The 24,697-nt window shown below is 46.5% G+C and overlaps 2 protein-coding genes across 2 annotated transcripts in view; both read right to left on the reverse strand.

Annotated features, from left to right (window-relative positions):
• Window positions 1-10,906, reverse strand: part of LOC131266814 (protein still life, isoform SIF type 1) — a 70,561-nt gene extending 59,655 nt beyond the window's left edge. Inside the window, exons 1-13 of the mRNA XM_058269461.1 lie at window positions 10,800-10,906; window positions 10,462-10,646; window positions 10,271-10,389; window positions 9,197-9,395; window positions 8,946-9,092; window positions 8,610-8,878; window positions 8,443-8,533; window positions 8,132-8,345; window positions 7,828-8,047; window positions 7,551-7,767; window positions 6,436-6,616; window positions 6,080-6,361; window positions 5,878-6,007 (exon numbers count right to left, since the gene is read on the reverse strand). Coding sequence (XP_058125444.1) covers window positions 5,878-6,007; window positions 6,080-6,361; window positions 6,436-6,616; window positions 7,551-7,767; window positions 7,828-8,047; window positions 8,132-8,345; window positions 8,443-8,533; window positions 8,610-8,878; window positions 8,946-9,092; window positions 9,197-9,395; window positions 10,271-10,389; window positions 10,462-10,646; window positions 10,800-10,906 — 2,361 coding nt within the window. The remainder of the gene's footprint in view (window positions 1-5,877; window positions 6,008-6,079; window positions 6,362-6,435; window positions 6,617-7,550; window positions 7,768-7,827; window positions 8,048-8,131; window positions 8,346-8,442; window positions 8,534-8,609; window positions 8,879-8,945; window positions 9,093-9,196; window positions 9,396-10,270; window positions 10,390-10,461; window positions 10,647-10,799) is intronic.
• A 200-nt stretch (window positions 10,907-11,106) lies between these two features.
• LOC131266156 (uncharacterized) lies at window positions 11,107-13,436 on the reverse strand. Its single transcript, XM_058268522.1, has 2 exons — window positions 13,374-13,436; window positions 11,107-11,205 (listed from the first exon to the last, which is right to left on the reverse strand). Exons 1-2 carry the CDS (start codon window positions 13,434-13,436, stop codon window positions 11,107-11,109), a joined length of 162 nt encoding a protein of 53 aa, XP_058124505.1.
• Window positions 13,437-24,697: the final 11,261 nt, after the last annotated feature.

Consider the following 24,697-nt stretch of genomic DNA (forward strand, 5'->3'; position numbering starts at 1 on the left):
AGCCACAAACTTTCGCCACACTAATTTTCTGCCCTGACCACGAGTCACGGGTCGGGTGGGTGGGAAGTGTATTACTGAGTGTTTTTCTTTTTTTCATTTTTTCCCCTTGTTTTGTTTTGGTCGCACTTGCGGTGTATATCGAATTTGGTTTGGACGGAACGAGCGGAAGAGGCTCCATTTACATTACCAGCGGGCGGAAGCACAATTTCCACGAGCAATGGCCGACGGTGGTCGGTGTCGAATTTTCCCTCGCCAAGGCGTTTTGAAACGGGCGGTTTTCTAACAAGATTTCGGGTCCTTGACATTTCTCCCTCCCCCCGAAGGGGCCATATTCTTCTTCTGATACTTCGGTTATCTAATAGGTGCCGGATCTTCCCAAACGCGCGCCAGAATGCAGACACCATTTCGGTACCATTTTTATTCTCCGCCATTTATTCGGTGCCATTTTTTCCTCCTCCTGCTGTTGTTTGTTTCACTTTTCTTCTCGTCCACTTTGTCCAATTGGTGGATCAGTTCGCTCGAGGCGCGGGATGTTCTACATTTTCCGTGCCAAAAGAGCCACAGACGAACATTATGTCACAACCCCCCCCCGGGGGGGAGTGAAACCCAAACGACACCGGTAATGCCCGTTGGGGTTGGCCCTTATTTACTGCCTATTTTTCCGCCCCGTGATTTTCTGCGTGCTGTTTTGTTTTTTCTCCATTTTGTCGAACGTCATCTCTTTCGTACCGCACCATTTAGTGGCATTCCGACAAAACCACCCGGACGTAGAGTCCGAGTCCGCTGAAGCTCGGACGAGATGGTGGGAAAAGCGGTGCAGAACATGGCCTTGCAGTGGGACTAATATTTATCCCCGCTTTCCACACACCGCGACCGGAAGTTTAGCTCGTTGTGCTTCGTTCTAGCTGCCATCCCTCGGGGTTGATTCTTCGACCTCGCTGAATGACGGCTTCCGCCAGGCCATTGAGTTGACCAAGAACTCAACGAAGCTTTTCCGTCCGGACGGAAGCCGGGTCTTTCCACGACGAAACCGTTGCGCCCATCGATGATGGAATACAGCTGGGCAGGCAATTATAACTTTAACACGCAGTTGTAAACACATCTGAAAGTCGAAACTCAATTACCGGCACTGCACTTTTGCCGTTTTTCGTCCAGTTTGTTTTCTACTTCAAACCCCCGGCAGAACGAATCAATTCCGGCGCTCACACACAGCCACATGCCGGCTTTTCATCCCGGAAGGAATGGTGTATTATTTCCCAGCACTCCCAAGCACCATCAATCAGCAGAAGAAATTAGAAATGATTGCTCCGGCGAGCTGGTAGAGCTTCCCGGGATGGAAAAGTTGTAACTGGCCCCTCGGCAAAGGACCGTTTGGGATGGAAGCTGGAGTGGAGTTGAAGTTTTTTCCACGGGTTTCTGCGCACGGGTGGGTTGAACATGTGTCTCCGATATGCTGGATGTGAATGAAGCTGTTCCGGGACGACGACTGCAAAGTAGATGAAGAGCCTTGACGGTTCAGCGAGTCGGTAAGTTGTTTGTTCGAAGATGGATGATTTTGAGCTTGAGTGAAACCAAGCCAATACCGCTGAAGCACTTGGACCATTACAGTCATGATTGGTCTTTGGAAGAGTTGTTTTCAGTTAGGTCGGTTGCAAAGTAAAGGCAAAACTCTTACATGCTTATCGACAAATGATTGTATGACATTTTTTAGGCAGATTGCTTAAACACTTCATTGCTTCCACACCAATACCAAGAGTTATTCGAGTGTAATCCAAAAACCTCCTATAGTAGTTTCCTCTCACCATCTCACGGAAACGTCTTCACTAAAGACTTGTCCTGCTTCTACGACCTCTTCTACGCTCCAAAACCCATTTTCACGGATATGGTCCTTAGTCCTTGAGCAACAGAGAAGATCCGGTCGCTGCCACTTACTTTGAACACGTTTTGATTCCGTTTACCGTACCACGCGCGAACGGGTTTTGCACCACAGACAACCACAGTGAAGGAGCAAAAAAATTGGACTGGAAAATCGCTTCACCGAAGCCAACCTACCGTTATCCTTGTTTGCCGATGGATCCACTTTTGCCCGACCCTGTAAAAACCCGTGCGGTTTATCCCGTCGCGCTGCACGGAGCGGCAACCGGAAGTGCCCAGGTACTCTTGCAGGTGTACGTGAGGAAATGCTCCGGAGTGTGTCTTTCTGCCGGCGCCAGTGCGGGCTTATATCTGTTTTCCCCACAAAAGAATCCCGACTAAGAATTCACACAGAACCATTCGGAAACATGCATATTCTCTTTACGGTGTACGTACATTAATGGCACTGAAGGGTGAGGGTGGCGAAGGGTGTGGTAAAAAGGGGTCCTTCTCGTACTCCCTCGTATCCTTGAGAACAAAACTGAGTGACACTGAACAAAAAAAAAAAAAAAAACATCATTCGAAACTTTCCATCATTTAAACCACAAAAGTCTTCTCCTCCCCATCGCCCAGATTCAATCCCGGGATGGTGAAGAGAAGAATCACAAAAATCCTCATAGTTGTCACAGATTCCAAGCGTGTCCTTTCTTGTGGCTTGCCGCCGCCGCCGCCATCCCGTTTCGCTCCCCTGCCGTAGAAAGTAATAAAAGTCTTGTCTTTTGCCTCCCCAAGCGCTGGAGAGTGATGGTTGAAGAACTGATGTGACAAGGCTTCACTCAACACACTCATGTGCTACCCAAACCCCTCGGCAAGCGTTACTTACGAGACGGAGTAGCAAACATTGGGAAAACTATGTGGCATGTTATTTTTATTCGCAGGAATAGTGGAATGACCCTAGAAGCAGGGGGATATTGGATAATAACTGAACGGATCATGAAAGTGACAGAAAAAAAAAAGCTTTGTCAACGTCAGCGTTTGGTGAAGTGAAATTATTGCCGTAAGAAAATTTTCCCTCGTTTTTCGTTCGACTGCAAACTAGTTAGACTTCCATTTATGAACGAAGGAAAAGTATCGGGGATATATTGATTTATATTTGTCACTTCTTTGCCACCATTTGCGGAGATCAATCCCGGGGATGGTCTGGGCATGAAATTTGAAAATAATGTTTTGAAACATACCTGAAGCCGCAAAGTGTCGGTGTACTATGAATGTTGAGCATTCCACCGGCAGGTGATCCGATGGAAGGCAAGTTTAACATTCCTCCCCATACCAATATTGACCAAACAAATTATGTTGTTCGCACAAAATTTAAATTCTCAATCATGCCCGGCCCCCCCCCCACCCCCCCCCCGGGACTACCGGCAGCATACCGTTGATGAGCATTTTTCTGGCTTTAACGCTGCCATGGATCTACCGACACATAATGAGGTCACAGTTTTACTGACATTTCCACAGGGTGTTCTCTCCCACCCCACACGCTCCTAGCAAGGGGTGACGTAATGGGGGAGGAATCTGTAGGGTTTATTTGCAGTTTTTGTTACTCACTAGCGCTCAAACCGGTTCCTGCAATGGCGCTTGTGGTGAAACATCGACACACCGTTGGGATTAAATTTCTGCAGAAAAGTGCTCCCACCCCAGCCATTTTCCTCTTGACAACCCGAACCAAGGCACTGGCACTGAGCGGGAGGAAAGTTTTTCCCTTTATTAATTATGTTACATTTCATGAAAATTATTGTAATTAGATTACTTTTTACAGCTCGTTTTCCGATCGCCCTGCCCTGTTAGGCATAAGCAGCGGCATGCAAGCAGGAGACGATCAAGGCAGATGGCTGGAAAAGTTTACCCGGGCAAAAGTTATCCCGGATGCTGTCGAACCCCTCGGAGTGACGGTGAGGTGCTGGTGGAGGAGAAGCGGGGATGGGATGGGATGGGAAGTTTGGGAAACATGGCTGACGCTTACGCAAACTATTTTTGACATGAATATTGCGAGAGCAATAATTGCGGATTGTTTGATCGTATACGACAGTGATGTGATTAACAATTTCCGTAACGTAATGCCGGTTTTGTGTGGATTGAATATGTTTAATTAATTAAATAACTTGCCAAGCTTTTTCTTTGTTCTTGTTTGTAACTGCCAGTATTTATTTATGAAGTTTCAATTCTTTCATCGGAGGTAGTTTTTAATGTCCTGTTAAAATATTGTGAAAAATATAGGTATTGAAGCAATTAAGAAATTATCAATCAACCATTTTACAGACAAGTCCTATTTATAATCCCTAACGAGCATCGACGTAACCTGGTTTTCCTTGAAATGAGTCTTTTTTAATTTGATCCCTCCTTGTCGCTAGCGATGGAAGGAGCTCGTTTCGTAATTTAGAAATAGTCAACTACAAAAGAAACCGATAATCCTTATCAAGGGGTTTTCCGCTCAAATCTGTCAACCAAAGGGCGACCGGTACTTCAGAATGTCAACCGCAGAGCAAAGCCCTACAGGATATGGAGGGGAAGGGGGAATACCCTAGAAGGGTTTCCGTTCCATCGCTTCGTTGCCATTTTGCCCGACCGCTTGCGAAATAGCAAGGCGTGGAAGAAGAAAGCTTCTTTACCTTCCGATCCGAACAACAAGCGCTCACAATCTTCCGGTAAGCCTTCCCCATCCCACTCCTTTCACGGGTCGATAAATAAGTGAATCGATCGCGTGATGGGGCTTGGCGGCATCTACCGAACGGAACGACCGCTGGAAAACAGAACTTGTTGCAAAATAGTTTAACGAACGGCTATTCAGCAGCTAAGCGCTTCGTTCGTGTATGCCGTTCGAGGTTTGAAAGTTTTCCCACAGCGCTACGAAACCTGGTTCTGCTCGTGCAAAGGAATGTGATACGGATTCACAAAGTTAATCATGCCATGTGCGAGCTAACGTAATCCCCAGTGTGTTCAGCGAGGAGAAGGTCGAGTGGAGGAGGATGTAACGTTACTCGGAATGTTGGAACCAAGCTGGAGAAATTAACAGATGTCGACGGCACTAACCTCCACGACCAGGTGAAGGACCAACCCCATATCCCGATGGAAAGCGACAGGCAGCAGGCAACCCGTGTCCGACACATCGGCAATCAATGAGGGCGGGCAGCCTGATGAGAGCGTAATTTCCACACTGAATACCAACCTTGATTCAACTTCGCGACTCCTTTGAATAGGAAGCAATTGCATTCCGGAGCGCAGTAGCAAGAGGCCTTTGCAGATGTTTGATAATTCTGTGTTGAGTAATTGAAATTCGTCCGTGATGGGATTGATCGAACGTTCGTCGTTATATATGCGAAGCCATGCGCCACGTCGATCCAAAGGGAACGTAATATGTGTAAATGATTCGTTGACTGCAGCAATGGGCTAACAGAGTTACCAGAATATAATATTCGTGTGACTCATTTTACAAATCCAAGGTGTTGTAATCTCGTTTAAGATAATCCCAAATCGTTCAAGTGAAGATTGCATTTAATGTAGTTTATCAATATGGTTTTCCCGTGATTAATTGCCCGAAATTCCGACTGGAAACTCAGCTCATCATAACAAGGAAGTTATGTCCGACGAGAAAGCTAGTTCGTAGACTTGGGTTGCTTGATTAAAAATGTACAGAACTCTTTTGGTGTGAAATCAATTATTGAAGTTCCTCCATAACAAGACTGAAAATTTTTGTTCATCAAGCATTTTGTGAAATGTAGTTCGGTGTTCAATTTATCCGTTGTTGTCCTAGCAAAGTGCAATAATGGTGATTTTCACTCCAACAATGGGTCGTTAATATCACTTAATCAACAAACAAATATGACTTGGATAAAATTGGAGTTTTCCACTGTAAATAATTAAGCTAGATTTTGTTGTGAAACACATTTTTCGGATAAAAGTAATAGAGGAGGAATCAAATCGTTGAAGTTGAATGCAGACAAATTGAGGAAAAGAACATTCACCTACCTCAGAGGAAGTCAAGTAGCAGAGACGCGAGTCGGTGCTGTCGATCGATGCTTGCTGCACGATGCCGTAGCGAGGCTCCCGATCGCTCATGTAGTCCGAGCGAAGGCTATCTTGTCGATCGAAGACTCCACTGTAGGATGAAGTAGAATAAAACGTGCTTTATTAACCGGGAGAAGCTCAAAGGATTTGTGGAAAAACCTACCGCTGTTCGAAAGAGTCTGCCCGGTTGCTCTTGTAGCCGGAATCGTTCAGGCTCGAGTCCTGGCGCAGTGACGGCAGTGAGTCCCATGGGGAGCGCTTATGGCCACCACCGCCACCGCCTCCACCACCAGCACCACCGGCCGTGCTCTGAGAAGACACCAGTCCCGGACCGGAGCCGGACCCGAACGTCGAGCTACCGGAGCGCCATCCATCCGAGTGCCGGAACCACTGAGCCCTGGCCGACTCGCCGATGCACGAGGCGCAGCGTGGCGTAGTCGAGTAGCTGTAGGATGTGGAAAAAGGAACACCCATTAGGCATCTGGTCATTCACGCGTGATTTCGAACATCCTCACTTACTTCGAGTTGTGGTCACTCAGATAACCCCGGTCGCGATCTCGGTCACGTTCCCGTTCGCGTATCAGCTCGTTCCGGTCGCTGTAGTATCCGTCGCGCTCTCGGTCCCGCTCCCGAACCGGCACCGGACGCTCGGTTCCACCCAGACGGTGCGGTAACGGCAGTGTCGACGATTTGGCACTCGCTACAGAAACACCCGAGAGGAGGTTGAGAAAGAAACACATGAATCACGCCACCTGGCAACACACATTGTCGTGCGTCACAGCGCACGCTTCATCAAATTAATTTTCCCATGGGGTGGGAAAATCAACAACAGCCCACCTGAACCACGCTGCCTTGTAAAACCATTTTCACAACCCCCATTTTTGCACCCCCCGGGAAGGGCGTACTAATTCATCGAATTACCTTTTCTTCCACGAAATCAGGTTTCCATCGGCATCAGGCATCATCAAAAAACGGCAACCCAACTGAGAGGGCAGCAACAAAATGTCAACCCCTACGCTCGGCGAACACCGGCACAATCAAATTTAATCAATTATTTAAAATTGGAGAATGTGTATGTGTCTTCAGGACATGTTTGTGTGCGCCGTGTTTGTTCCTGAGGCGGTTATTAAATTGTTTCATTACGCCTCGGTAGTGACGAGACATTGTTAATCCTTTTGATGCTCTGTAATGGTATTTCGTACGCCTACAATTTAAAGGGTACGGTCTGCAATCACCTTGTTGAAGGTTGTTTTGCGTTAATTTAGCGGAAAGGAATCGGTTTATCATAAATTGGTCAAAGCTGAACCATTTAAAATTGGTTTATCAAAATCAATTTATGATTCCTTAGAAGAAGTGTACACAATCGAGTTTAATGAAATGGTTCAATGATATCATTTGCTTATTCTTTACTTAAAAGTAGCAGAAGAAGTATTTTTCGAGAAAATAGGCAGAACTAATACTTTTCCTTACCATACAAAATCTAGAGAATTTTCTGTAATTTTCTGGGGGTTTTTATTTGCTCTATCATCAATTAAGACATTGGCAAGCGTTAAGCTACTGTGAACTTCTGGAAGCCTGGCTTGACTTTAACATATACCATCTTATCAACGCAAGCAATAAGAAGTTCAACTCACCACGTCTCATCGGATATGGGCTACGCTGGTTGGATCCCGGCAGGCTTTCTGCCAGCTCGAGATTCTCCATGCTCTGCGACAGCAGCGCCTCGAACGTGTGCAAGCTGTAGGACTCCGCGTCCATGCCCTTCGCCAGCGTGTTACGCAGATGCATCTCGTACTCCAGCAGCAAGCGTGATGTTGGTGAACCCGGTGTAGGCGTCACATTCGGGGGATTCTAAAATGGTTGACCGTTAGATGTGAGAAAATGGCTCACAACTCCGTCCAAAATGGTTACCTGGTGGTGATGCGAGTGACGACCACTCTGCCTTCCGTACGGTGGCTGATCCTGATCCGAGTTACCGTTGCTGGAGCTGGGCGTGGTAGCGTAGCACTGATTGTCGAACATCACGTTATCCGATGGCGGCGAGCCTTCCACGCAGCTGCGCTCCCGCTCGAGCTCCAGATAAAGCCCACGTCCACCGTGTTGGTGACCTCTGCCTATTTCGTGCGACGATCTGCAAGAAGAAAGAACCACGTCCCACGTTAGTTACCGCAGGAGTAGGACACTTTTCCAATCCCGAAATCGGAACCATGCCCACCTTGAGCCCGAGAACCGGGAGCTTTGGCTGGCGTTACGTGAGATGGTGCCATTGTTGTTCATCATGTGCGCATTGTGAATAGCGTGCTGGTGCGTATGCGGCGTATTGGTGGCAGAGTTGTAGTAGTTGTACCGGCGGCGGCCCATCTCCGGAGATGTCACGGGACTCTCGGCACTCGGCATCGGCTTCAGCATACGTTTCATTGTAGACGTGTCTGTAGAAATGTAAACACCAACCAATGTTTATGAAATGCAGTTCATGATTTTATCGAGCAATAGACATATGGAGCAATGTCGAGCGTCTACACTAACCAACATTCATATCTTCCGTGCTCTTCGACTTATTGCGCCTGGCCGTGTTGTTGTTGATGATGTTGTGATGCATCTCATGTTGGTCACGGGGCTACAAACCGAAGAGAGATAAAGTGTTAGTCAGTTCCAGCAATCTCCGCGATCCATTGGACGTTAGCCGTCCGTACCATCTCCTCGTTGAAGTCCTTCGTTCTGGTGCCAGTTCCGGTGGAGGTGGTCTTGGTAGAACGCTCCGGTTGCTGCAGCGTACCGCCGGCCTGAGTACCTTCCGATTTGGAGGTCTCTTCTGGGCGCTGCTGGCCCATACTGGGGCCGCCCGACTCCTCCTGACCGATCTGCGATCCAACGTGGTTCTGGGTAACGGTGGCCGCCGTTCCCGTGCCGACGTTAGTCATCGTGCTCGTTTCTTGGGATTTCGTCTGTCTGTGGCCAGTTTCTGGAAGGAAGAAGTTCAATGGAGTGATTAATACAAGCGTTCCCTTTCTTCGTAGACCATTCCTCACCTTGAGTGTTGATCGTATTTCCCTGAGTATTGTTTGCTCCAACATTGTCGTACAGTGAGGTGCTGGAAGTGGCCGTCGCAATCTTTTCGCTACGCAGCGCTTCCGTCTCCGTGGCCCGGTTCGTGGCCCTCGGCAGCGTTGAAGAGCCTAGGCGGAAAACAATGAGAAAGAAAGGGGGGGATTTTCTTGCCATACCAGACGAAACTTGCAGCGGCGTTCAACGGCGGAGGGAGGCCTTCTCACGTACGTACCTCGGTACCGTGGATCCTGGGCCCGGATGCGCGCATACTGCTCGGCCGTCATGCAGGTGCACTGCGGCTCCCGGGCGCGCGACGGACTCGCCGGTGTGCTGAGCGGTTTCCTCTTCGTCTTAACCTTGCCCTTCCCAGGTGGATCAAGTTTTAGTGAATAGCTTGAGGAGGCCTTTCGTGAAAATTTGAAAGAAGGCGACTGTAAAACGTCGCACTATTATTAGGGTGATGAATGGCTTGGTGTGGGGAAAGCACGAACGGATGGGCTGGCGGGGTGCTGGTGGGGTGCGGTGGGCACCCCGAAGGCACCCGGCGGGTGCTGGTGAAAGGACACGGTTGGTGAGCGAGGGCTCGGAACGGGAAGCGTGGGATTGTGATGTGAGGTGTGAGTGGAGCTTGTGACGGTGAGGACCCGCTGTTTGCAGTTTGGTGTTAAAAGAGTTCTGCACGAACGTGTCGATGGAGGTGGTGGTAGCTACTAGCTAGTGGTTTGTTAGTTTTCGTTTAAAGCCAGTTGTGGCACGTGGGCAACGTGTGGCCACCCGCCTCCGTGGATTTGATTCGAACGAGCAGCGGGTTTTTGCTTTATTTAAGGTTGGATGTTAGCTGGACAAGTTCGTTTAGCGGATGCTGGGATGCTCATAACTCACAAATAATAGTGCAACATTTTATTAGCAGCATAGTTTAGAGATAGAAGGGTAGCAGAAGATGGTAGTATAGATGTTGTTTGGAAGAATCAGGATAGTCGGTGAAAGTAGACAGCGACAATCAGTAGAGAGACACACAGATGCTGTACACAGATGGGTTTTGAAGATCGCACGTCCGACTATGGTGCAGGGGAACCAGAGTGGTTCTAGCGACGGACGGCTTTGAGAGGCTCGGACATTCAAATATTCAAGCAGAATGCGACCCGCACATAGAGACACCGATCATACACAGAGCCACGACAGAGAGAGAGAGAAACAGCGAAATAGTAGAAGTAGTGGAAGTAGTAGCAGTAGAAGTAGAAGTAGAAGTAGTAGCAGCAGCAGCGGCAGAAGAAGAAGAAGCTGACGAGACGTTAGCTATACTTACACAGCATTCACGGAACTGCTTTGCATCGATCGGTGATGTAAAGTTCAGACCCCAGGTGTCGTTCGTCATCGGGTCTTTCCAGTAGATGAAGCATTCCGAGGCCTGTCCGATGCGAGTACCTGAAAAAAGGGCGAAATGGCAGGTGAGTTCCTGTGCCGGTCAACGTTCCGCGTGGTGTTTTGAAGTCTTACCGGGCTGCACTAGTCGTACGTCGAGGATCTTGTCGACCTGGCTGTTGTACGCGGTGATGTGGAATATGCATTCGGGCGAGTCCTGGATGCAGGTGATGTTCACCGGGACCAGATCCTCGGACACCTGCTGCCATTTGACCGTGCCGGCACCGCTAGCCGAAACGTGGAACACTTCCGCCCACAACCTGAAAGGGTTTGGGAGGGAGCAAACAAGGTTCATTAAACAGCGGTCACGTTTTATTCCGAGTTTATCTTCCACCCCAGGGGTGGGTGCTATGAAACCGGCAACCCGTGATACCGTCGAGGGAATCGACCGTTGCATAACGCGCTCAACTTACCTCAGGAGATGGCCGTCCCGGCGTCGGGATGCTTGCCAAGGAGAATCTTCATAACGGTACGCTTTCCGCATAAGCGGCGCACACGAGCAGCTTAGTTTATTACCCATGGCGCAGCTTGGGCACCCAGCCTGTCCTCCTGTCCAGGTGCGAAAGCAACGCATTGCGTAGGAGAGCAAAAAGGGAAGGGTACGTTGTGGTTAGAATGGGGCGAGAGCGTAGGCGTTATGGCGCAGTGGAGCTCGTCCCAAGGGGGACTACTGTGCTGCCACGGTTGTTGTTCCGAGTCGTTACCTGAGGTTCCTTGCTGTCACCACATCCCACTGACATCGGCCCGTGAAAGAGCTTGGCCTCGGTTCAACGACTGGGACCGCTGATTGTGTCGGTGGCTGTAGTGACGGCTGCCACGCTGTAGAGAAACAAAGGTTCGGGAATGGAAGAGAAGGTGCAGCACGTGCAGCGTTAGTCTTTCTCTACGGCCTACAGGATACGGTTTCTTCAGCACACTAAACGTGAATGTGACGGTTTCGGTGGGAAGGTTACCCTTTGGTGCAGTTGTAGTTGGGGATCGGTGATGGTGGTGGTGGTGGTGGTGGGTAATTAACTTACATCTGTGGATTTCTACGGCGGAAAGGTAGCGAGGTAATATCCCATTCAATGTATGCCATAAAGAATACCTTACACGAAGCGCTTCGTACGGTCATAGGAAAGGATGCAACTACGGAAGCCTGGCTCACTTGACTTTTGTGGCCGTGTGTCGCTACATCGGCACGTGCGAGGATGTTGGTGGCACCGCCGTGCCGGAACCCGTTTCAGTCACACCCGGGGAACCGGAGTCGGCTCGGTTTGACCTAAATTTATATTTAATACCACACACGCTCATCATTGAGCTGCCATCGACAGGAAACGTCGCGCGTGAGATTAGGCAAGGAACCATCCAACCCTCCAAGGGGCCACTCTTTTTCTCTCTTTCTCTCTTTCCCTCTCTCGCTCTCTCTCTGGTTTATCCTTGTTCTCACTCGTTCCCTTTCTAAGGAACCGGATTCTGCAGCTGAACGGAAAGTGTAGCAGCATTCTTGTTGGCATACTTTGAATGGGAGGAAGTTTTTAATCGAAAACTCTTGATGTCGGAGAGGACGGAATGGATTTTATTGATGGAATATCTTATAAACAAAGTGCATGCTTATGAACGGGCCGGGGGGTTGGTTTGCGTTTTCTTTTGATGAGAAGGATTGGGCGAAGGGCGATTGGTTGGAAACGAGTGGGCTCTTTTAGAGATCGGAAAGTTTATTTTATCGAACACAGATTTAATTCATTATTTTACTGCATAGCTAATTGAGATATGACTTAAGGTTTCAACCACTACGATGATGGCAACACATTCCGGTTTTACGTCTGTACAATCGATATGAGAATGATGGGTTGCTCGAGAGATGATGGCGTACTGCTAAGAGGGCAGATGTGTTGTGTGTTGTTTGCGTTTGCCTTTTGGTTCGATCGCTGAGATTGGAACTATTTACATGAGAACGAAACCATACTTCAATACCGCTACCAAAACTACGATCGTAAGCCGATTCTGATGTTTGTCTCAAGTTCAAAAATGCACATCAATCGCCACCGAAGGCGCTGAAAAAGCGAAATGTTACCGAAGCAGCATATGTGTGAGTGCCACCGTTTAAATGCACTGACGCTCGGGGATAGCGTTGCTCGAGCGCAGCAAAATGAGTAAAACAAAGTTGGCGAACACTGGAATGCATATTACATGGCGAGGCGAGGCTTTAAAGAAGTGATAGAAACTTGTACGAAATACTACAAAAATATAGCACGCCAGCATTGACTGTTCTACACGCTACTATCCAGAACGGAACATGGTTTTTACGGAAAAAAAACTTCTGATATACACAAACACACACACACACACATATCGCATCGAAAAAAAAAACAAACTTTTGTACACTAGAGCAAATGAAAAATGGAAAAGAAAGCTATAAGAACCTGGGCCGCAGAGTACTGGCAGAGTGGTGACTTTATTTACCAAAGCTCATTCTCACACGTTTGCATCATTCTCATAGTGATAGTGTTACTCTTTTTTTTTTGTTATTGTGTTTTTTACACCCTTTCTTCACTCTTAGCGCTTTCGGCGAACCTCGTAAGTTGTTGCATACACTTTAGATTAGGTTTGGAAGTGTTGTCGTTGGTTTGTTTAATCGGTTTTTATTAATTTTGGTTGGTACTTTGTAGTTTCGAGAAGGATTTAATGCACTGGAAGCACGTTTTGCTCTGGGAGGTCAGATAAGTCGATTTATCTGTTCATTTATTGCTGCTTTCCAATGGTGAGTTAAGAACAACAATAGGGGAGGATTCAACGAACAAAAACGGTTTGCATTAAAAAATGTTGTCGTGTGTTGGTTTTAAGTTGTGGTTCACTTTGCGTGGTTTTGTGAAAGAAAAAAACCCCATAAAAAGAGGAAAACAGAAGAGAAAAATGGATCATTGTGACGAATATTAAAGAAGAAAACAAGAAAATTCAAAGGTGGATGCTACGTGCGTCCTGAAATGGTGTCGTGGAAAACATACCTCGAAGTGGCCCCAGCCATCGGCGTTCATCTTCGCAGCCTCTACGCTACCTTTGGCTCCCATTTTCTATGTTTTGTTTTGCTTTGCTCCTCTTTATCTTCCTCTTCTATTGCTTAATCCCGTGCTCTAGAGAACGTTCGCTACGGTTCTCTAAGCGGGATTTCTTCGTTCCGGTTTTGGCACCGTTTGCTTACTGGCCAGCAAAATGGTCTCGAGCTCGTTCGAGTTCGATTTGTTTTTCACTGTTTTACTTTTCTGTGATGGGGTTGCTTTATGTAACTTTTATTTTCCAGCCAAAGTTTCCAGTTGGCATTCAGTATAAAAAGTTCACTAAATCATGTTATATACAGTGTGGTACGAAATACGGGCTCCGTTGTGTTTTTGTAAAATTTTAGCACTTTGCAATCACTCTCTCTCTCTCTTCCTCTCTTTCGCTCCTCTCACTCTCACTCTATGAAATTTCTCTTTTCTCGCGCTTGATCTATCTGTGTGTTGGAAAGATGTTGTCAATTCGAAAAAGGAAAACAATTGAAAAATTAAGAGGAAGAAAGCTATGCGTCAAACACACCCATCGTCTTAGAAAACGTAACGTTTTGCGGAAAACCCGGGCACTACAGGACAACATTTGATGTGAATGGTAAAAAGAACAAAGTTGAAAGTGGCAAACATGATTGCAGCTCTGATGCACCGTCATTGGTTGTCTCGGTGTGAATGGGTTTCTGTATAGTTTCTGTGTCATGTATTTTAAAGGGGGCTCCCTCATGCTTCGTATTCCCACTTTAGCACCGAACCAACCGAGCAAATCAACACCTGACGATGGAATTCTTAGCAGACTAGAGGAACCCTTGCGCGACAGTAATGCCTAATTTCACCAACATGTAATTAACACCAACCACACAGCGAAAAGCACACAAAATAAGACTTTTTCTTCAATTTATCTCGCACAAAAAAGGTAACACACTTCAACTGAAAGGACTCTCGCATTCAACTTCCTATCGATCGATGAGCGTGAGAAACTCGCGTGATTCAAACTCGTCTCACCCTCATTTCGCAGCATCTCAAGCTCATGCAGACACACTCACACCCGGTGTGTCACACCTCACGCTGATTTGTCTCATTCGAATCCACGCACCAGCTCACGCTCACTCATCGTTCGCGAGCGAGTGATACAGAATATGGACTGTTGTGATCCGAATGTCTTCGCGTCCCAATTCACCCAAACTTTGGTCACTAATCGATTTTCGCTCGAACCACCCTTCGAGCAGGGGCGAGGTGCGCATCCGTGCGAGGGATACCAGGGCTCCGCTCGAAAACTCCAGCGCAAGAAATCAATCGTTCGGGTGGATCTAAATGCAGTCTTATTCAAATCTGTTCGAACGATGGTTCACTATGCTGGTTGCAGGACATTCTAGATGACCAGCGAGAACGATGGAGGCTGCAAATCACCGTAACCTAGTTCCCACTGACGAGGCTGACCACAGAAACACACGGGCACCCCACGCAAATCCCCAAATCCTCAAATAGGCCCCCACTGGCACTGGGAAGGAAAATCCACTCCGCTGCAAAACGAAACCCCAACCGATACGGTTACGGAATTTTCCACAATCACACACTGGATCGTTGGTTTTTCTAGCAGATTCGCACCGATTTCGCTTCAAACCGTCGACGACCGTCGGACGAGGAAAAGCCCAGCTTTTCTGTCAATGCTCACGCTCGCACTGCTGCTACACGTCATACTTTCCGGGAGCGGACGAAAATTTGTCTGAACGCATAACCATTGCCTACAAACACGACGACCCGCGCCCCGACGACGTTGATGGGGCGAGCCACATTCACACCACGTCGGCATGTGTTGGTGGGCGTTTGGGCTGGTGTGTTCTACTCGCGCTCCCAAATCCTTACCGGATGCTGCGCTGTCCAATGGAGCACAAAACGCACGCAAACGCACACTTAGACACGCTCCGTGTGCTAGTTAGGCTGGAGTAACGGTCCCCGGTGTTGGTGGTAGTAGCAGTAGTAGCAACCACGACCCCATCTTCCAGCGTGCGCATCGACACACTACGTACGTTCATCTCACCGTGTCCTCGGTGATTGTGTGCGTGCGTGAGAAAGGATACTTTTCCCTTGGGATGCTTTCTCGTTCATCCTTCTCGTTCACAAATGAGATGAGCTGCTATATCTCACCCTTTTCGGAGAAGTAATCTCATTATAGTGAGCAAAGCGTCTTATACATTAGGAGCAGTGACCGCACTAGGAAGGGTAATGTGTATGCATGTGTATGTGCCCCTCATGCACATGTTCAGCGAGTGAGAGTGAGTTCGCGCCCGTACTCATCCTCACTTGGTCGTCCTTAATCCAGCGGATGCTGTAGAGCGCAAGGACTCTAGAAACTCACTCGCTCACTCACGATTCTCATTCGTTCGACCAACACCACGACATCCTACATTCAACCCCTAACACAGGCGGTGGAGGGTTGCTATGGTGTCACGCAAAAGGACACGCCGAGCTCAATTGTAGCCGACAACGTTCTCTCACACGCTCTCCACCATTCTGTTGGTCCGCGGGATTTAGGCTTTCAAAGCCCCAAGTTCTCTCATTTTATTTCGCGGAAATGGGCCACCGGAGAATGCACGGAATGTGAGCATTATGGACTCAATGCTCGCCCATTTTCTCATTCGTTGGACGTGATGCCGTACAACCCTGCAGTAAACAAAAATTTCATTCACGAATTCCCTGAACGGTGACGACTGCTGAAGCCGCTCGCTACGACAGGCGAGTAAACACGAGAATGCGAAAAAGTAGCAATGAAGATAACAATTTCAACAACAGCATACAAGGGTCAATATGCCATATTGGGTATGCACGTTCAGATGTGCTTTTCAAAATCAAAAATCCAAAAACAGAGTTCATAAATTGATAATAATTTATAGATAAGTATACACTTTTGGGAGCTGTGTGTTTGATCACATGAATACAAAAATACACGGAACAACATACCGTGAATGGTTATGACTCGTAAGGACAGGGATCTCCCGATACTTAAGCACACATCTGTCCAACACAACACATTAAAACAACAGTTAACTACTCTGTGTTCCATTACAGCCGGCAGGAGCTCGAGGCGTACGATAATAATAACATTATCATGCAGAAAGAAAACTTGAGCTGACTAGCGGTACATGGGTTGCCCCCCAATCATCTTCCTCACCGCAATAACCACTCACCATCCGGACCGATGGATTGCTCTGACTTTCGCATCAACCTAATTGGGGTAATTGATATTGTGCAAGTTTGATCGGCCTTTGAGCTTGGGCCATGTTGTTTCCTTGGGCAGCGCTGGGAAACGCTTCACCGTACGACCTTCGATGCCGTTGAGCCGCCTCCGACATCCCGGGAACATGTGTCGAAAGGTGAGAAAATGATGATGCCACCGACACGAAGAACGTTGTTAATTGTATTAGGCGGCGTGAACTTGGTAAAGGGGACGAAACAGCCGGCGCGACTCATGCAGGAGTGCGAGTGTCTGAGAATGGACACGACGGGAGAGGAAAGAGTTGGAGAAGAACAATTGCGAAACTTGTTCCTGGCAAAGTCAAATCAGGTCGATCCATTGTTTCAATATTAAATTGCGCATAAAAGTTAATTTGCGGATTGAAAAGAAGTACAACTGTTGAACGAAAGTTTTCCTCACAATGCCACAATGGAGCATTCATTTAGTTTGCTCCATCGAGGAATATAATCACGGTGGTTTTCGTGTTGGCCAAACGTCACTTTCTGTTTGGTGTAAACGAGTGATTTAAGTAACATATTCTTTGGTGTTTTTATGCCACCTTCCATTTATGTCCTATTGCGGCTTTTTCATGCCCGTAAAACCATACCACGGGAAGGACATACATATATATTCCTCGTGCAAACTAACGAAACAAAATACATCACCAGTACGAATGGCTGCCTCCGCCACAATAAAGTAATAAATGCCCAAGACAACCACCCCGAACTCCAACGCTGTGGGAACTTGTTGAAGGAAACATTGCAGCAACAATCGAACCCCAAACAAGTTTGTATCATTTGCTCGTGCCAGTGTTGTAAATGTCCCCGACAGCAAATCAAAAACAACTCCATTACTTAGCCGAGTCCGGCCTTTATGGCCTATTTTATTGCACCGCCCTGCACTGTAGCGAATGCGATCCGGTGTGCGTGAGCCGTAGTGTAGGTGTAAAAACATTACAAAACACGTCCTGCGTGAGTCACGTCGGGCCGGGAGAAGGGAGAACCGGAAAGTCGTGGGGGGGAGGGTGGAAAAACTTCAACGAAGGAGTCCAACGAACGATGCCAATCAAAATGGGGGACTAGTAAATATGTATCCACCACCCAGCGAACAGTTCCATCAAACCGACCGCCAGCTCATTTCGGGTCTCTTAAGCACCGAGAGCTTTACGACCGTCGTGATGATTATCTCGTAAAGGTCCCCGTATCCGTTTGATTATTAATATGCATGCTCATGGTGGCGGAGCTGGTCGGTTGCTGCCGGTCGCAGGCCGTATTGTTCGCTGAGAAAATCTTGAGCAAATGCTTGCTCGGCCAAAACCCGCACAACAATGTCCACTTGCCAACGAACGCCGGCCTTCGTCCTTCGGACTCAACGAATCTGTCGAGTCCTCTTCAAGTTTAAGTTGGAAGCGTTGCAGTAAGGACCCTGGACGGCGGCCGTTCGGGCCCTCTCGGCACGAGCCTTCTGCACAGAGTTTCCCATATTGCAGACAACTCTAACGACATTTTGAATAGAGTTGCTTGATGAGTAGAACTTTCACGCGGTGGAGCATTTTCATCGAAAAAAAACGGAAACTAACAACACAAAAACGGATTCTCGCCAACAATCTTACCAATAAGGTGAGAAGAATACAAAAGAAATCAAATGCGTAACTATTTCACAGTGAAACCATCCGCTTTTTGAGATCGAAATCTTTTGATGCAAATTATGCTGAACGAATAGGATAAAATAAAACTTCTCAACGTTCATAATCTTATGCGCGTATGTCTTACATTCTAATACAGTTGGTAACGATGAATTAAAAGAATCACTTTACGACACTTACAACAACGCTAACGCAAGGCCAATGTTACACACAATGCTACGATCTAACGATGTACAGCGTGCGCTATTCCTTATTCATAACATCCAGACTATAGATGACACATGAAAATGGTGCGATACGATACAAATGAATTCAATGAATCAATTAAGAAATGTACATCTCTTTATACAAGTTTGCTTGATAAGAAATCCGTGTTAAAGTAAACCCTTTTCGTGTCACACAATTTTAGCGATTACGAACGTGACACGCCCCTGCGCTTGCAATCACATCAGTGTAAAGTTAATTTAAATCAAGCACACAATCACGCACATACACACAGGCAGAGTGCACATTCCATTGACGAAAAGGACACATTAAGATTGTTACACGTGGCTGCCGCTATGTAACCTTCCTTGCCGTTACAACAGTATCAAACACTATGTGTCCGGCGATGGACGAATGGAAGCGAAAGTGAGACTGTACTGAAAATGTTTCCGTCGGAAAATTGAATGCAAAAATAACTCAAACAATCTTCATTCAATTACCATCCACTGGATTACCACTCTGGTAGCAGAGCTTTGCTGTTGGTTTAAGACCAGTCTCGAATTAATTTATCTTTTTTTTTTTCGAATTATAATAGTAACCGGTCACATAAATGCACTCACTCACGGTTCACAGTGTTTAAGTTATCAGTTCCTAGTCGAGATGGTACACAAACATGGCAAACACACATTCGCAAAACAGGCGATGGCAATGACGGTCGATGTTGATGAGAGTGATGTCGGTGAGGATGTTGATGATGCGTCGCAGAGTTCATGACAGACACATACACCGAGCAGCGCGAAACAGCAATTAAAGGACCAAAACAGGCGAAGACACGAAGGAGGTAGCAGTAGTATAAGTAGTAGTAGTAGTAGTAGTAGTAGTAGTAGTAGTAGTAGCAGTAGTAAATATCAGTTGTTGTGGAAGTGGTTGCAGTAAAGAAAAGATAGAAAACAAGAAAAAGAAATTAACAACCAGCATGAAACACGTATAAAATACGAACATATTCACAAACAAGATTCAAAAGCAAAGTTTAACTATTAAACGGTATCACAAAAGTACCAATATGCTATTATAAAATCCTTCAAAACAAAGTGAACAATTCTCCATTCCCATGAGCCGACAAAATTTGGCAAGTAATATGAAATTTTAAGCATATGACAACATAAAAATACATCCATGAGAGCTGAGTTGTTTTTTGAATGATCTTTCCGTTATACCAAAAAATATATCTACGAAACAAACAACAATCGATCGTTCGAACATGAAGCGAACGAACGAACGGAAGGGGGCGAATGGGCAACGTTGTTGTTGCGACCTGCAAGTAGTGACCTGTAACCGTTCGGGTTAGTGTGTATGATGATGCTACACGGTAGCGATGCGAAAACCGGGCGAACACTTACAGGCTCAAGGTGTATACAGGAGTTGAACAAAACAGAACATGACGATCTATTACTGCAACAGCATCTCATGAATTGGCGGGTATGGCTGCAAAGATAAGAAGCAAATCGCTACTGAGTATGCTATATGAAAATATGTCGATGTTATTATTTCAATTCGATAGGAAACGTTGAACCTGTGACGATTCTTTGAAGGGAATGTTCCAACGATATCCGATTTTAAAAAAATGTAAAGTAAGTTGCTTACATATTGATCACGGTTTGGGAACTCAACTTTTCGATGGGTTTAAAAGTCTGGAGCGATGGATTTGAATGTCAGGCCCAATCATACATCATGGTTATGTGCTCGCGATGGAAAAAGAATGAGCATGGAATGCTGGATCCGGGGATTAGTAGCACCGAACGACGGTACGTCGGATGCTTCTTGTCATTCGCCAACGTGTTCAAATCAGCGTCCAAAATGGCACACACACAAACACATGCGGACACATATCCACGGGGTACGGCAGCTACTGATGAGATTACCCTAACGAACTCCCGAATCTCGTTTGGGGGGCCTCCTTTTATCTTGCCAGCGGAAGCCACCGTATCTACAGCATATGAGGGCGTGATTTTTGAAATCCAAACCGTGCCGACACAAATCCACTTCGGGTCCACTCTTCATGCACATTTATTGCATAAGCTTTGCCAGCATCCGACGGCGGGCAGCCAATCTGGCGACGTTCGGTTCGTTCTCTCGACCTACATTTGGCAGGCAAACCTCTCGCGTCCTCTTCCTCTCGCCCGACCTTGAGCATAATTGAAATGCCGATGAGTTTACTTCCACCCCGGGGGAGGCGGGAGAAAAGAATGAAAGAAACCCCCCACTCCCTGCCCGGTGCATGCGGAAGACAGTTTGCCAAGAAACGGGCCCCAAACCCCCGAGAACCGAAAAGACGTCGTCCTGGCCGAGGCACTTTCCTACGGTACCCGATTTTGCAGTGACACGAGCAAAATAAGCAGCTTGACGTGATGGCCCCGAAACGGCTGCAGCCTTCTTTATTTTTTCCTTTTCCAAACACCGGCCCGGAACGGCCCGAGTCAACAACCCACCGTGGCACGGGTTTGTTGAAGGCGCGATAGTCATTTAAGCAAGCCGTGCCTTTGCCATTCTTCTTCCTTCAAACGGGTGTCCTTTCAATTTTTGCATCGCTTTCGAGAAAGAAACGCGAAGGGAAAGGCGTGTAGGAAAAGCGACACTCGGAGGGAGGTGGCGGTGTTCCTCGGCGAGGAAATGACTCGGAAGGATCGGCTCACAAAGGCTCGGTCACACACACACACAGGCACGGCAGCGCCATCTGGCGGGACATGGGCTTCCCATTAACCTCTCAACTCCAATTGACTCGTTGACGATCGCTGAGTCAAACGGGAGGGAGGGGGTGAAATTGGTGGGGGCGGGAAAGAGGGCGTTAGGTGTGGCCTCCATGGTGATGTTGTTTTTATGCCCGCTTCCATTATCTTGCTTTCTTTCTTTGCTGGCCGTGCCCAACAATGGAGTGTCCCAGTTGCCCGTGGAACCGCACCCGCTCGGAACGGGGGTTGGACTTTTCCGTGTGCTCCAGTCGCTTGCCAGAAGGAGCAAGCCATCGGACGACAGGACGACGCCAGTCGGACGTCGGCGCTGACAAATGAATGCATCCAGGGCGCACGTTGCCTGTTGCCCGATTCGCAGTTGCATCGGTGCGCGGAAATTGTTTCACAAAACGCCGACGACGAGCCTCATCCATTTCGCGTCCGGAAAGTGGCATTTTACTAGAGGAAGCAAACACACACACACGGTCTGGAACAGGTAAATGGAACGACGTCCCATAGCCGGTGGGCACGTTCCGTTGCAGCCTAACATCGCCGGATGTATGTTGACCCTCCGGTCGGGGAGACCTTAGCGAGACCAACGTAGTATCCACTTGTGGAACGTAAATTCTAATCAGAGTCGTACCGAGATTCCCGCACCCCTTGCTCCACCGGTCAACGCCACCATGAGCCCCAGACGAACGAACCGATGCAGTCATCGGTGCGTGTCCTTTTGATGAGCTTGGGTGGTGTTTGTGGGTGTATTAGTGGATGATTAACGATACGTCGTTGCCTCCATGGGCATGGGGACAGACGGAAAGATAGACAGCCAGACAGGCGACTCCGGAGTCCATTGTAGCAGCGGACAGGTGATGAATGTTTCGATAGCCAGTCGAGCGTGAGAAAGTGCTATAGACTTTGCGTCTTTTTTTCAATGTTCGTTTGTAATGTTCACATTAATGGGTAACATCAATGAAACTTTGTAATATTTGCAGCATCTATCGGATATCGTAGTAGGAATCATAACACACAGTTTATAATTGTGCTTCATATGCATTGCTTTTATCCTAGCTAAAGTTCAGATTAAAACGTTCCCTAAGTTATCAACAAAACTGATCCACTAACCTTTTTGATTAACCCTTTAAGGACCATAAGCTATTAAAGACTAAAATTGGCAATACAACACAATATTTTGCCTATTTGGTATGTAAAATAAGAGAATATCACCAGAAAAACCTAGCTGTCTCCTTAGGTTTTTTTAATAATTTCATGGGAATTATTTTTCCCTATGAACCATAAAAGTAAAAAATGAAGAGTTTAGTGATGATATCGAATTTTCTTTCCAATACAAATTACATGTTATAAAATTCTAGAAAAAGATCTTAGCCATTTCTATAAAAACATAATAAATTCATCAAGTCTAATAGACTTTCCAAATACTAAGTTGTAGTTGTTGGTTGAACGCACGAATGGTTTGGTTTTGAAGCAATTAATTTTGATAGTTCTTTTTTGTTTATTCGTTCAGAAAGACAATTGAGGCCTTTGACATAATGTTTTCTTTGATGTTTCGTTTCAAAAGTATCGTTTTGATAATAGTTGAACAAACAGTAACGAGTTTTGTAGGTGGGAAAAAATATTTCCCTTGGTCGTGAAAGATCACAAGACTATTCGAATAAATGTTAGAAACTACAATGTGTTATCTTGTGGCCTTTCGATGAAAATGGACGAGAAAATAAAAAGAAATCATACAAAGCAAGAAAACGTATAAAAATGAGTGTATTATAGGATTTAACAAATACTATCGGGTAGTGAAAAGAATGTCAAAATAATTTCCATAACTCTCAGTGTTTTGAAACTAAAATAGATTGTATTTCATTCAGAAACTCTCACTATTTCAGTTTAAATATCAGCTGACACATTCAACTTGAGTAATGTTAATTACATTTTAAACAGTTATGAAGCTTCAGTTTTGGATTTCCTAAAAAATCTAGCAAAGACTCAAGTTAACCTAAACAATTAGCAAATTTGTGTGGAGCAGTACTACTAGCAATCACATTTCTTTTCGTCTTCCATGAACAATAAGTTGACATGAAATGTTTCCGTTTTCGTTTTTGCAAGACATGTTTCGTCTGCTGTAAGATAATTTCCATTATAGGCTACTTTCGTTCCGTCGCAAAGGCAAGTTACGCGTAAGTCTATGCCGCTCCGATCACTCTCGGGATTGGAATTTCCTCTTCGCCCTGTTTTATTATGCAGCAGGTTTTTCCGGCACGGGCGATGGCAATAAAATTTAACGTGCACTCTCGCACCAGAAGCTGCAGACGGAAAAGTGTCGCTAGAGCACCGGGACGTCCGGTTTCCAGGACGATGTGACTTTCTACCGATATACGCACGTGTGTGTGTGTGTGTGTGCGAACGTCTCCCGCATGTAATCCTTTTCGGGGGGAGGCTTAAAAAAAAACGGCATAAACGTCATTCTAGATGCTTAGGCTCAGGACACTCTCATCAGACTCCACCGTTACAAGGTGTGTCGTGCTATGCGAATGTGTTGGTTGGTTGGTGTCCCGAGCGGGTGGTGGACGGTGGATTCGAAAAACGGCATCCGAATCCCTAATGCAATCGTAATCGTTATGCTGTACCCATAATCCCCGCTCCAAATGGCCTGCAGTGAAGCCAACCGACATGAATCGAAAGAAAGTAATGGAGTAAACATAAAAAGTGCCCAAAAAAGAAATCAACCCGATGGAAAACGAAAAAGGAACAACACTCACCTCTACGCTTCCCTTCCGTTAGCGAATGAGCCGAGCCTGGACGAGGCTGACCGCACGTTGGGAAAGGGAAAAGCGACGCAGAAGCTACCAGGGAAACGCCCGGTCCCGGTTTTGCTTTCGGTTTGGCCACGGGTTCGGGAGGTCAATGGGTTCGGTATTAGCAGTCGTATGTTAATTGGATTACGGTTCCGATTAGGCCGTATCCGATGCGAAATCCCCGCCGTAACGCCGTGATACGATCGAAAACCTGTCGAAGGATTGAAGAAGGATATGCTTGTGTCCGTTTCCAGTGTTTTTTTTCTTCTCTCGGTTGTCTTTACTGCTTTTCCAGTTACTTAATTTTACTTCGCCGGCGATCGGAAAACAGAAAGAGTGTACTTTATTTTCGTTATTCTTAGTTTCTCTCAGCACTGAGTTTTCATGGGCACCTTTGATCGGGAAATATTTGACTATTCGTGAAACCTGTCTTACCACTTTAAATGTTTTTGTTGAAATGACATATTTATAGTGAATTTAAAATTTATAACAACCTTTCTTCCAGTAACACATTTTAACAATTACGCAAATGTGAATAACAAAAAGTCAACAGATGTGATGCATTGAGTTCTCAACCAAATAGCACAACAATTCAACACAAACATACACATACACAAACACACAATTGTGTCCGCTTCGATGAACCGCTTTGACGATAGAGGCACCCACAG

The sequence above is a fragment of the Anopheles coustani genome, chromosome 2 (genome assembly GCF_943734705.1).
Source record: "Anopheles coustani chromosome 2, idAnoCousDA_361_x.2, whole genome shotgun sequence".
Lineage (NCBI taxonomy): Eukaryota > Metazoa > Arthropoda > Insecta > Diptera > Culicidae > Anopheles > Anopheles coustani.

Coding starts and splice junctions, on each gene's coding strand:
- LOC131266156 (XM_058268522.1), bottom strand. CDS start 13,436: ATGGGAGCCAAAGGTAGCGTAGAGGCTGCGAAGATGAACGCCGATGGC. Junction 11,206..13,373: donor ATGGCTGGGGCCACTTCGAG/GTATGTTTTCCA, acceptor GTTTCTCTACAG/CGTGGCAGCCGTCACTACAG.